A 14,444-nucleotide genomic window follows, 5' to 3' on the forward strand; every position below is an offset into this window, starting at 1 on the left:
TCTCTCGGAGTTTTCTCTCAATATTCTTCACTTGGGATAATATTGAGCTTGCTCACTTGGCTTGGCTTGCATACAACGGGATGGAGCCTATTTATAGGCTTACAAGGTCGGTTGCATGGCCACAATTTTCAACAGCCTCTGCAGAGCCCACAATTGTTGAACAATCCATTTTCGGTGCAGCAATGGCCATTGTCATAAATGGTGGTTGTCGGTGCAGTGGTGTCAAAAATGGTGGCTGTGCAATCTTCACACTGTCGGTGCAGTGGTGGTGCGGCTGGACTTCACAATTCTCCCCCTCCAGCCGCCTTTAAAACTGATGGTCATCTGCCATCTATTCCAGCTATGTCTCTGCATAGCTTCAGCTTCTCTTGAGCAACAACTTTTGTTAGCATATCTGCTGGATTCTCTTTTGTGTGGATCTTCATCAGTTTCAGCAACTGTTGATCTATTACTTCGCGTATCCAATGATAGCGGATGTCAATGTGCTTTGTACGAGAATGATACATTGAGTTTTTGCTCAAATCCATGGCACTTTGGTTATCACAATGTATCTTGTAGTCTTCTTGCTTGATGCCCAATTCTGTGAGAAAACGCTTTAACCACAACATTTCCTTACCCGCTTCCGCTGCGGCAATGTACTCTGCTTCAGTAGTGGATAAAGCAACACACTTCTGCAATCTTGACAGCCATGACACAGCTCCCCCTGCAAAAGTGTAGAGATAACCTGATGTAGACTTTCTATTATCAGGGTCTCCGGCCATATCTGCATCTGTATAGCCTTCTAAGATTGGATCACCTCCCCCGTAGCTCAAGCACAGCTTCGATGTACCTTTAAGATACCTGAGAATCCATTTGACAGCTTCCCAGTGTTTCTTTCCGGGATTTGAAAGAAATCTGCTCACAACACCTACTGCATGAGCAATATCTGGTCTGGTACACACCATTGCATACATCAGACTTCCTACCGCTGAAGAATATGGTACTGAAGCCATCTCCTCTATCTCTTCTTTGGATGAGGGGCACAATCTCTTACTCAACTTGAAATGATTTGCAAGTGGAATGCTGACCGGTTTGGCTTTATCCATGTTGAATCTCTTTATCACCCGTTCAACATACTTCTCTTGAGATAGCCATAACCTTCTATTCTTCCTGTCTTGGATTATTTGCATTCCCAAAATTTGTTGAGCTGGTCCTAAGTCTTTCATATCAAAGGACTTAGACAATTCTTTCTTCAGCTGACTAATCTTCATTGCATCTTGTCCAACGATCAACATGTCGTCCACATATAGCAAAAGTGCAATGAAGTTTCCACCTGAAAATTTTTGAATATAAACACACTGGTCTACTGCAGTCCTTTTATAGCCTTAACTCACCATAAACGAGTCAAACTTCTTGTACCATTATCTTGGTGCTTGCTTGAGACCATAAAAGCTCTTCTTCAGCTTGCATACGAGGTTTTCTTTCCTTGAAACCTCAAATCCTTCTGGCTACTTCATGTAGATTTCTTCATGTAAATAACCGTGAAGAAATGCTGTCTTCACATCCATTTGTTCAAGCTCTAGGTTTAGACTTGCTACTAAACCAAAAATGACTCGAATTGAAGTCATTTTTACTATTGGTGAAAAAAACTCATCAAAGTCAATTCCTTTCTTCTGAAGAAATCTTTTGACCACCAATCTGGCTTTGTGTTTCACCACCCTTCCGCTGCCATCTTTCTTGAGCTTGAACACCCATTTATTCTTTAGTGCCTTCTTTCCTGTTGGAAGCTCAACCAACTCATAAGTATGATTTTTCTGCAAGGATTCCATCTCATCTTGCATTGCTTGCAGCCACTTTTCCTTCTCTTGATGAGAAACAGCTTCCTGGAAACTCTCTGGCTCCCCCTCTTCAGTAAGCAGAATATACTCAGATTCTGGAAATCTCTTTGATGGAATTCGACCTCGCTCAGATCTCCGAACTTGTAAACCACTGGTTTCAGGAGATGTACCATCATCTGACCGCTGTGATGGCCCTGCAGCTGTTTGAGAGGATTGAGTCTCCCCCTGCTCAATATCCCCTTCTTCCTCCTGGTCTGCTTCTGGTATATCTTCATGCACCTCATTATCCTCTGTGGCTATTTGTGCTGGTGCTGGATTAGGACAAAAATTCTCGGCACTAGAACTACAATTAGGAGACATTCTGGGCTTTTCAATGTTTTCCATTTTCTGGTTTTCATGGAATACTACATCCCTGCTTCTAATAACCTTCTTTGTTTTCGGGTCCCATAACCTGTATCCGAATTCTTCATCTCCATATCCTATAAAGATGCATGGAGTAGATCTTGCATCGAGCTTCTGTCTGAGCTCCTTGGATACATGTACATAAGCTAAACAACCAAACACTCTTAAATGAGAGTAGGAGGGAATCTTACCCGACCACACTTTCTCCGGAATTTCAAAATTCAACGGTACTGACGGTGATCTGTTGATTAAATAGCAGGCAGCACGAACAGCTTCTCCCCAGAATGGCTTTGGCAGCTTAACCATACTTATCATACTTCTGACCTTTTCCATAATGATTCGGTTCATTCTTTCGGCTATTCCATTATGTTGTGGGGTGCGAAGGACCGTCTTCTCATGTCGAATGCCGTGTCTTCTGCAGTAGGCATCGAACTCCTTGGAAGTATACTCGCCTCCATTATCTGAGCGGAGACATTTCAGCTTCCTTCCTGTTTCACGCTCTACCATGGTATGAAACAGTTTGAAGTAATCCAGTACCTGGTCCTTTGTCTTCAAGAAATATACCCACACCTTTCGTGAAGCATCATCAATGAAGGTCAGGTAATACTTGTTGCCACCTAATGATTCCACCTCCATGGGACCACAAACATCAGAGTGCACCAGACTAAGCAACTCTGATCTTCTCGATGCAGAGGAACTGAAGGAGACTTTATGTTGCTTACCAAACAAGCAGTGATTACAAGGATCTAGCACAGCATCCTTGTAAACAGTGATAAGCTTCTTCCTTACCAAAGTGGATAATCCTTTTTCACTCATGTGACCGAGTCTCTGGTGCCACAGATTTTGAGACGCCTCTCCTTCTGCAATATTGAGGCTATCTGCACATATCTTCACATGAATCTTGTACAGCGTTCCACAAATATGTCCTCGGGCGACAACTATGGCACCTTTCGTCATTTTCCATGTGCCTTTGCTGAAGTAGTTGTCATAGCCTTGCTTGTCTAAGGCTGCTCCCGAAAGTAGATTAAGCCGAAGATCTGGAACATGACGGACATCCTTCAAAGTGATTATACAACCAGCATTCGTTTTTACCTTAATATCACCAGTTCCCATAATCTTTGCGAAACTGGAATTTCCCATCTTTACCATACCAAAGTCTCCTGCTTTGTACGTTTTGAAGAAATCTCTGTGTGGAGTGACATGGTAGGATGCTGCAGTATCGACTACCCACTCAACATCTTGGGTTGATATATGAAGGCATGTCTCTTCTTCGGTGGAGCAGAGCGCCACTTCGCCTGTAACAGTGACTAGTGTCTCTCCATCCTTCTTCGGCTGATTACCTTGGAGTCTTTGCTCTCTCAACAACTTTCTGCAGTTCTTCTTCATGTGACCCTCCAGGCCACAATGATAACACTTATATGATGATTTTCTGCCATCTGTAGATCTGCCTCCGCTCTTGCTCCTGCCTCTCCCCCTATCTCGACCACCTCTTTGCTGTCTTCCTCTCTCTGTGACGAGGGCATGTGACTGATCCATGCCAATGTCCTTTCTCCTGGCCTCTTCATTAAATAGGGCATCCTTAACCATAGACATAGTAAGTTTGCCATTCGAGGCCGAATTGCTGAGAGAGACTACCAATGTCTTCCAACTGTCTGGAAGAGAGCTTAGAAGTAGGAGGGCCTGATCCTCATCCCCTAGTTGGTAATCCACAGCAGATAGTTGATTTACCAAGCTCTGGAACTCACTGGTATGCTCGGCTACAGAAGTTCCACTCTGTAATTTTAGATTTACCAATCGCTTAAGCAACAGGGCTTTGTTCCGAGCAGTCTTGGCCTGGTACATGTCCTCCAATTTTGTCCAGAGGGCATATGCATCCGTTTCCTTTGCTACATGATGAAAGACACTGTGGTCGATCCATTGCCTGATCTGACCGATCGTTTTCTTGTTTAATTTCTTCCATTCTGCTACTTTGCTGGGATCGGGGTTTTCTCCTTTAGCTTCTATAGGATCAAACAGATCCTTACAATTGAGGAGATCTTCCATCCGAGGTCTCCAAAGTGTATAATTTGTGGTAGTGAGCTTAACCATAGCTCCCGAAGATGATTCTTCCATTGACATTATGGCTTGACCAAAAATGGAGCCGAATTTGGCAAAACGGAGTTAACCGTTGCGTCCGGAACGGCCGAAAATGGTGGACTTGACTCTTCTGGGGTCAAAATATAATTACCAGAAAATTTGGGGCAAAATGTAATTTCATAAAATTTCTGGGTCAACCTGTAAATACAGAAACTACAGGGGTCAATCTATAATTTCCAATAGTTCAAGGGCTGTTCCGTAATTTCAGAAAATATTGATGACGTGGCAGATTGTGCTGACGTGTCAACACTTGGTAGATGATGTGGCAGATGACGTGGCTGACGACATGTCGGCTGGCGTGGCAGATGACGTGGCAGGGTGTGCTGACGTGGTCGTCTTCAACCTCCAGACGGCGCGTGCGGCGCGTGAGGCGCGTGAACTGTTGCAGAAAACTTCAGGCGGCGTGTGCGGGCGCGTGAGATGCTGTCTTTCTCTCCGGCGAACTTGTGTGTTCTCCTCTCGTAGGGTAATTTCACCTAGTATTGTCAAATTAATTATTTGAGCAACTTTTCAAAACACCAACTTGAAGAACAGTATCTTTGTTTCTTCAAATTTTGAACCCAAGCTCTCGACCTGGAGCTCTGATACCACTTGTTGTGGTTCTCTAACCACTTTAGAGAAGAAATATGAGAAGAAAAATAAAAAGAATTCTATTACTCTCTTGGAAATAGAATACAAAAAATACAAAAAACTTCTCTCTTGGATTCTCACGTGGAACCTCTCTCTACACTCTCCAATTCTCTCTGGAATTGCTCACTCTTCTCTCAAGCTCTCTCTGGAACTTAAACACTCTCTCTCACGGAGTTTTCTCTCAATATTCCTCACTTGGGATAATATTGAGCTTGCTCACTTGGCTTGGCTTGCATACAACGGGATGGAGCCTATTTATAGGCTTACAAGGTCGGTTGCATGGCCACAATTTTCAACAGCCTCTGCAGAGCCCACAATTGTTGAACAATCCATTTTCGGTGCAGCAATGGCCATTGTCATAAATGGTGGCTGTCGGTGCAGTGGTGTCAAAAATGGTGGCTGTGCAATCTTCACACTGTCGGTGCAGTGGTGGTGCGGCTGGACTTCACAGAATCGTGAGTTACACTAATTGAGATAAACCCCGATGGTCCATAGAATATATATTTTTATATGGTTTTTTCATAAACTTTTTTCCTATACGGCAAAAATGAAAATAAAAAAATAAAATAAACATTAAATCACGTTAATAATTTTAAAATCATATAACTAATTTTTACAATTCAACTACCTCTTTTAGATATTTTTGCTGTCCACTCGTCTTGAGATTCTTTATGTTGCCACATATATTATAAGATTTTTGTTTATAATTCAATATGCTATTAAAGTATTTCACAAAAATCATATATATATATTTATAGATATATGCTCTTAAAGTATATGTTAAGGTTTGGGATTTTAAGCTAAAAAGTTAAACCTATAACTTAATCCTCTTATATACCTTGAGATTCATCTCTCATATGTGCAGATGGCTGTGTTTGGGTCTCACTTGTTGAAATTTAAGGTTCAATACTAAAAGATTAACCTAATAGGAGGAATAATCCAAACTTTTTATCAAACTTTTTATAGAACTTTTAGGATCCTTATGTTTAGCCTATATGAAATTTGTTCGCACATTTATTTCAATATTGCTATGATAAACATTTATCCTACTCTATAGTATATATGCGTATCCTTAAAATAAGCATATAAAAAAATTATGCTTTTATCATTTAAAGAATATGCGTGTACATGTTTTAATCACTCATAGAGTGACGCTTTTATAGCAAAATAAGTGTTTAGAGAGACCTTTTTAACGACGAATTCGAATTGGGTTTAAACAAAATTACTGAACCTATATATTATATGCTTTTCAATCACCATATAAAACTTGTGACTAAATATTTGTGATAAATACATAACAAGACACGGCTATTACATTGGAATAAGAATGCATGAGAGATTTAATATAGTACTTCATCCCTTTCAATTACCAAATAAAACTTGTGACTAAATATTTTTGATCAATACATAACAAGACACAGCTATTACATTGGAATAAGAATGCATAAGAGATTTAATATACTTTATTTCCCCTACTTGTGACTTTGAGATAGATTAAGGATCATGGTAAGCAATGGGAATCACTTGCAGATCATCTTTTCTTCTGACAGTAATGCCAAAGCTCTCAGTCATGTCCAGCCCTTCATGTTTCATTCCACTTGGGAGTTTCCAATCAAAATGATACAACAACAATGCAAGTGGAAGCTCAATATTGATAAGACCAAATAAAATTCCAGGGCAAATTCTTCTTCCAGCACCAAATGGGATATACTCAAAATTTGCACCTTTGAAATCCACGGAGCTATCAATGAACCTCTCTGGAACAAAGCTCTCTGGATCTTTCCAATACCTTGGATCTCTCCCAATTGCCCATGCATTTACTATAACCTTGGTTTTCAAAGGTATTCCATATCCATTGATTTCACAGCTCTCTCTACATTCCCTTGGAAGCAACAGAGGAGCTGGAGGATGCAATCTCAGGGCTTCTTTTATAACCAGTTTTAGATACTTCATCTCAATAAGCCCTGTTTCATCAACTGAGCCTCTTCCCTTAAATACTTGTCTCACTTCTTCTTGTGCTTTCTTCATTATTCTTGGATTCTTTATCATTTCTGACATTGTCCAATCGACTGTCGTGGATGATGTCTCACTCCCTGCACCGAACACGTCCTGAAAAAATTACAACCAGTACTTTAGTATAATATTATTTGGCCAACCTTATAAGAGAATGGTTGTATACATACATGTATATATATATATATATATATAAACACACACTTACCATGATCACTGCTTTGATGTTATTACTTGTTAGAGAAAACTCGTTATCACTGCGGTCATGAAATTTTAGCAGAACATCTACCAGATCTTCTTCTGTTTTTCCCTCATCATCAGTTTTGCATTTTGCTTTGTCCTTTCTATGTTCATTGATGATGGTTTCCAATATCATGTCAGCCTCTCGATGCAATCTCTCTAGTTTAGGCCTCGTTCCACTGATGTAATGAAGAAAACCAACAGAAGGAAACAAATCAGCAATATCGAAACCTCCTGCCTCCGTTATTGAATCCTCCAAAACTGATATGAACTTCTCTTGATCTTTGCATCTCTTTCCAAAGGCTGCACGTGCAGTAATATTATAAGTGGTTGCAAAGATTTTCTGAGTAAGATTAATGGCTGATCCAGATTGAGCATTGAAAGCAATCCATTTAATGAGAATGGACAGCTCTTCTTCTCTAATAGGTTGGAAAGATTGAACTTGGGATATGCTCAGAAGCTCCTGCAAGCAAATCTTTCGTAGCTGTCTCCAATACTCACCATAAGGAGCAAAGATAAGGTTGGTAGAATCATAGGACATGATCTTTGTAGCAATGATCTGGGGCCTGGATGCAAAGTTAATATCATGGGTTTTCATAACTTCTTTGGCAATCTCAGGTGATGAAACGACAATGGTGGAAACTTCTCCGAGTTTTAAATGCATCAAAGGTCCATGTTTCTTGGCCAAGTCTCTTAGTCCTCGATGGGGTAGAGAACCAACCAGCTGGTGCATGTTTCCTATGATGGGCAGCTTCCATGGCCCTGGGGGTAGTTTGGAAGAAGTACTTGATGAGTTTCTGGTTTTGGGTCTCTTTGATATGTTCAGCACCATCAACAGAAGGAGGAAGAAAGCAAAAAGGATCGGGAATGAGGGAATCTGGAGCTCCATAATGAAAGTATGAAACTTGGATTGAAGCCTTTTCAGAGGCTGCATTTGTACTAATATATATTGTTTCTGCTTTTCATGAAATATTCTATCTTTCAGGATTGTACACAGTTTGTTTGATACTATATTTGTGTAGTTACACGAGAAAAACGTACATATTTTTTATGTACTTAGAAGGAATCTATGTGTATATACCAATAAAAATACAAATTTTAGGTTTTCCTAGTTTTTTTTCACTTGTTTTTATATAATATTGAAGTTAGTGTACTCCAACAACTTAAAAGGCACTTTTGGATTTTTCTTTGTCCTCTTTCGTTTACAACCTGTCTTGGAAAAGAAGAAAATTGTTAATTTCAATGTTGTAACAGGTTCCAAAAAAATGATGGTTAATTTGTATAAAAAAATAAAGCAGATGGTCCAAATTTATGTTAATTGAGTCTTTTAATAAATATATTTTCAAAATCAGAAGATCAATGGTAATATGCAGGTGATACTGACTTGGAGAGGAAAACAATAACCGCAACCAATGAACAGAAAGTATACGTATACATATACATATACTAACAGACAAGAAATGGCTTCAACCAGGAGTGCGTTTGAGATAAGGTTCTTTGTTTTCTAATATGATAACCTTAACCCCAATTCTAACTAACAAGAAACCGGTGAAAGCAACGAGGCAAAAAAATATATATGGAATGAAGACAGAAAATTTACCATATTTATAACATTCAGATGCCTAATGCATTCAAATGAAGTAAAAATGGGATAGATATGCACATAAAATAGGAAATGAAGTCAGAGAACTTTCCATACCATCTTCCTTATGACACAGCAACTGCGCAAGTCAAAGCTCAAAATTCAGTGTGCATGGAAAATGCAATGCCTGGAGGGCATATTCTTAGCTCAAAATGGGACATATTGATAAATTAGAGCCATTCTAATGAAACGATCCATTAAGGAATTCCTCTACTTCGGTCTCATAGTTGAGGTACAATGATGTTTCAATCCCTGCATTGAGAATGTCCTGAAACACAACAAATAAAATGTTAAACTTGTTTTTCGTCAAACATTATGTTCTTCAAAAAATTATAGAAACAATAAGGAAAAAGAAAAAAAGTATTGTCCTTCTTGGTTTGCTTCTCCATAGAATCTTCGTTCCCAATCTTGCAGATGCTAGTACTGGAAATCTGAACAGAACTTGGGAAAAAAATGATGATCACCTAGAAGAAGACAAGATTTTCAGCCTATAAGTTTATAATCTTCTACTTAATATCTCTGAGCATTATCAATACTTCATGGATGCAGTAAAATATGGATATGAATTGAAGCAGGTAATAACAGACTTAATCGATATTGTTGTTTGTTAAAGGAAATGGAAGACCTGCTCCTGAAGATTCAAAAGGAATTCCACTCTATCATTTTCTTAACTACCTACCTTCCTATAATCTTCCTGGTTGTGTTGAGTTTAATAACAATGCTTTTTGAGTATTTCATCAATTCTTCTATAAATGTTCTCAAACCACTTAGTCCTCATCCAAACTGATCACTAGAAGTAGTTTAATGGAAGGGAATTCATTGGCAAAGTTAAAGCCTCCTGTCACCTGTCCACCAAATTCCTTCACAGCTGCTATGACAAATTCTTGGTCCTTGCACCAGAAGCTGCCAAAGAAGGTTGACAAAAGACCCATGAATTTACCTATTATCACAGGCTGTACCCAAATCTACTTGATCCAAATTATCACATCTTATACATTGCTTTTTCACCCTATGGAGATTACTAGAGACATCTGTGTAAAAATTCATGTATTGGAGCTGTTAATTTTTTAACAACGGCGAATCATTCCTATCGATCAGGAAAGAAGAGGTATCAAAATTGATTAGATTACTTTCTTCAAACAAAGGATCACCAATCAAGTGAAAAATATTTACATAGACAGTCAGTCACAGTTATGACTTTGATTAATTTCTTCTTCACTGTTTAATTGAAATGGTTCGTCCCTTCTTGATTTATCAATATGGTATGCATGCATGATTTCCCATGATAACATATCAATTCATAAGCATTTATCATATTCTACCCAAAAAAAAAATTAAATTAAAAATGGCATACTTAAAAAGGCAGCAGTAGAAGATGTTGAGCCCATGTTCTGCACTGTATTTCAATTAATTAGAATCTCCAATTGAACTCTATTCTCTACAACCAATTTTCTCAGGCAGCTCACCACGCCATAAGCATGTAAGAACACTCTAGGTTGATACCAACCTGTGATGTAACTTAATCCTTGGTTATCATGTTTATAGTAATGAAAATAGGCCTGGCATACATAACTAGGCCAACTTTTTCAAAGCGTAAGCTTTTGAGTTTAGTGGTTTACATGATATCAGAACTTTGACAGTGAAGTCTTGAGTTGGAATCTTGTTATGCTTCTCGTATTGGAGTTCCATGGCTCTGCCTCTCCTAATTTTCCTGCAGTAGACAGCTGTCCAATGCTTTTCTTGATTATTTCACCATCCATGGTAAAGTGCTATATGGAATTTCAGACAAACATACATATTGAATCCTCAAAAGCCTTGAGTAAAGTAAATCTCAGACTTCCTTTTCTAAAAGTTGAACACAGACGCTGACGCTGTGTATGGGAATGGTTAAAACTAACGTATATTTAATATTTAAAAAGCATTCTACTATATGGCCTTTTCCAAGAAATATACATATTTCTTGTTGCAAGACTAACAATGTCGCCCCTCTGCCTGCCCCTACCCCTTTTCTGTAACAACATCAACAAATGAAATGACACTTCCCGAGAAAACACATGAAACAGGTTAACAACAAAGATAGCGAATTTGTTTGCATATAAACTCACAATATAATCATTGGACCTCCAGTATACTAACAACATATTCAGTACATATTCAAACATCTGAAAGCCTGGTCAAAGCAATTGGTATGGAATTGAATTCGTCAAGGACATTAAAATATTTTATAACATTTGGTGGTGGCTTAATATTTTTCCTTAGAAAAAGTTACATTTTGTTTGCCCTTGTGACAGAATCTCCGTATACAGCACTCAGCAACCTACAAAACTTGTATCAGTTTCATGCTCAACAGTTGTGCTGCAGACAATTTTAATCTCTTTGAATAAAGTTGCATGTTGGTGGGACAAATTCCAAACTCTTTTCGAACCTTTGGAAGATCGTGTTAAAAACAGGAACAAAATCTTATCCCTATTTTTTTCACCACATTTATTAACTATTTTCCTCGTTTTCGCACCTGTCATCCAAAGATTTTCATCTCAACAACTTGCAGCCACAATTTTTGACCTTCACTGTCACATCTATTTTTAACTTTTGCTTATTTCTTAATCGATGTTGTGTGGGAAAATAACAAAGAAACATGTTCTTTTTCCAAGCAGGTAGAGATTGATACGAGACCATGCTTCTCTTTTTTTTTTTTTTTTTTTTTTTCCCCCCATGTTTCACACTTCCCAAACTTCCACCAGAATTAGAGAGAAATCATTCAGAAGAATAATAAAAATGAAAAGAACATTGAAATATAAAAACAACCAGTTAAAACACCCATAAAAATTCTTCATGTATATATATATATATATATATTGCAACAGGATTGGTCTTGGCATCTTAAAATAATACATTGAACACATAAACAGCACCATACCAGCTGTGCTTATACCCATACTTTTGAGCTCCAAGATTATGCAAGCTACTAGGAGAACTTCTGTTCTCACTTGAACTTTGCACAAAACAAAAAGCATACAAAACAGCTTCTGCTGGGCACATACTCAAAGGCTACAAGGCTCTCTCTGTTTGGTAATAGGAGAACCTCAGTTCTCTCTTAAAACACAAACAATATGCTCCAAAATCCCAATTAAACTGAAAAATAAAAACTAAATATGGTCATTTAGATAACATAGTCAGACCACTCAGTTATATGGGAAGTATGGTCCATGGTAAGACTGGGAATTTTATCAAGTTTAGTTGGGTTTTCTTTCCCTCCAATCAATCTAGCTGGGTTCCCAACAGCAGTGGTCCTTGGTGGAACGTCCTTCAGAACTACTGAACCAGCACCAATCTTAGCACCATCACCAACCCTAATGTTCCCTAAAATACAAGTCCCAGCCCCAATCAGCACCCCATCACCAATCTTTGGGTGTCTGTCCCCAGAGGCCTTACCAGTCCCTCCCAATGTCACATTATGCAGAATCGACACATTATTTCCGATCACCGCCGTCTCACCGACCACAACTCCGGTGGCGTGGTCGAGCAACAATCCACGTCCGATCTTTGCCCCAGGATGAATATCCACTGCAAAAACCTCGGAGACTCTGTTCTGAATCAACAAAGCTAAGACCTTTCTGCCCTGTGACCACAATCTGTGTGCAACCCTGTGAGCTTGGCATGCGAGGAAGCCTTTGAAATGCAAGAAGCAGTGGACGTAGCTTATACAAGCTGGGTCTCTCTCTTGCACTGCTCTGAGATCATCCTCGACTGCCCTTATGATTTCTTGATCCTCTGCGAGTACTCCTTTGAAGATATCGACCAGAGTACCAGAAGGAAGACTTGAATGGCTAAGTTTGACAGAGAGATGATTTGCCAAGGCACTTTCTAGCGAATTGTGTGACAGAATCGAAGTGAAATAGTAATTGGACAAGATGGGCTCCTGATCGACATCCAAACGAGCTTCCTCTTGCATTTCAAGCCACAGATCAACCTCATATTCTTTTTTCTCAATATAATCCACGACTGTGCGTGTTTGCGTGAACTGATTGGGACTCTGACAAATGGGTAAGCAGGAAACCTGATCAGAATAAGTGGGTCGGCACAAATTTACGAACTTGTAATGGTTATCATCGGTTTGGGACCTATTTGGATTGCGGGGAAGCGGGTTCGTTTGGGCTGTTCCTGTTCTAGAAGTATCAATACAAGCGGCCATGGGATTGTAAAGCTTGGTCTGTTTAAAGAGTGAGAAACTTCGTGAAAGAGATGGGAAATTTTTGTGGATAGAGAAGTGGGGTGGTATGTGATTTGGGGTCAAGAGAGAAGGGGAGCTCTTATATAGGGACGGAGTTATTACCAGAATTTTCATGGAAAACAAAGAGATTTTGTAGGGAAAGCTGTGAACTGGGAGAAAAATAAAATAAAATAATAAATCAAAAAATAAAAAAGGAGGATTATCGTGGAGGTTCCGTGGTGGAGGGAGAGAAGAAAATGGCTGGTCTTCAGGAGGCCACAGCAGCAACTTATATAATTTTAAAGAGTCGATAATTTGATCTTCATGCCATTCGGCCGTCTCACACTTCTTTTTCAATTTATCATCTCCAGAAAAAAGGCAGAGAGGGACTAAACCTTTGTACCATTTCTTTTTTTATTTTTTTTTTTCCACCTCAGATTGTACAATAATTGTGTTCCAACATTGAAAAAATAAAAATAAAAAAAGAGAGCCAAAAAAAAATATATATATATGTAAAATAATATAATTTTTTTCTAAAAGAAAAATTAATTAACATATTACATTCAACAACTTGGCCAACTCATGGGGAACCTGGCTTGAATTCCCAAGACGTTGAATGGTATTCCAAGTCTTTGGAGCGGTCCTTTTTCACCCCAAAAAAAAAAAAAAAAAAAAAAAGAAGCCTTAGAGCTATCTTTTATCTTCTTTGTCACAAAACAATCTTCTTCTTCTTCTGACATTGATACTAACATATAAATATTGATATATGAAATAACAAAAAAAATGAAATGTTGCATAAAAATTCTATAGAATTATTCCTTTCAAAAATGGAAAACCATTTGGGTTGATCCTCCATTTCATTTTGGTACTTGTTGGCAGGTATATATACTTTTTAGAGCATAGAATCATGCCAGATATTATATCCTAAATGAATTTTTCCTTCTTTTCTTGAACATCCTGAGAGACTTAGAACTTTGTTACGTTTCCTCTACAGTCTTCACACAAAAAATAGTAAAATATCTTCGTATTTTTTATTAGTATATTTATCAAATTGAGTCCCTTGGCGGAGACCACACTTGGCCCCTTGCCCTCTTTAATTTTTGTCTTTTTTCGCTTTGTATATTTTAGATTTATTTTAGTATTTTTCATATATTGGCCATTTATATTTATTAGCCATCTTTATCAATTAAATATTATTTTATATTTTGCAAAAAAAAAAAATACTATACTAGGTTTGTAATTATTTATTAGTTATCATTAAAATAATGTAAATAATAAATTACTTATATAAAAAATATAAATTAGTTTATTATTTAAATATAAATGATTAATCATGTATATTATAATCTCTTAT

The 14,444-nt window shown here is 38.1% G+C and overlaps 2 protein-coding genes across 3 annotated transcripts; both read right to left on the bottom strand.

The window, feature by feature from the left end:
* Window positions 1–6,340: 6,340 nt before the first annotated feature.
* On the bottom strand, window positions 6,341–11,560 carry LOC112488857 (cytochrome P450 71D9-like). 2 transcript variants are annotated; one of them, XM_048463469.2, is made up of 3 exons: window positions 10,500–11,560; window positions 7,207–10,387; window positions 6,341–7,094 (listed from the first exon to the last, which is right to left on the bottom strand). In XM_048463469.2, the coding sequence occupies exons 2-3, from the start codon at window positions 8,170–8,172 to the stop codon at window positions 6,480–6,482; spliced, it is 1,581 nt and encodes a 526-aa protein (XP_048319426.1). In that variant the 5' UTR covers window positions 8,173–10,387; window positions 10,500–11,560; the 3' UTR covers window positions 6,341–6,479. The 2 variants fall into 2 exon arrangements, with proteins under 2 accessions (XP_048319426.1, XP_060667684.1); XM_060811701.1 differs by having other exon boundaries at window positions 7,207–11,560.
* A 140-nt stretch (window positions 11,561–11,700) lies between these two features.
* Window positions 11,701–13,488, bottom strand: LOC107403319 (serine acetyltransferase 1, chloroplastic). The gene has a single exon (XM_016010202.4). It carries the CDS (start codon window positions 13,223–13,225, stop codon window positions 12,041–12,043), a length of 1,185 nt encoding a protein of 394 aa, XP_015865688.2. The 5' UTR covers window positions 13,226–13,488; the 3' UTR covers window positions 11,701–12,040.
* Between the last annotated feature and the right edge of the window lie 956 nt (window positions 13,489–14,444).

Source organism: Ziziphus jujuba, chromosome 1 (assembly GCF_031755915.1).
Source record: "Ziziphus jujuba cultivar Dongzao chromosome 1, ASM3175591v1".
In the NCBI taxonomy this organism is placed as follows: Eukaryota; Viridiplantae; Streptophyta; class Magnoliopsida; order Rosales; family Rhamnaceae; genus Ziziphus; species Ziziphus jujuba.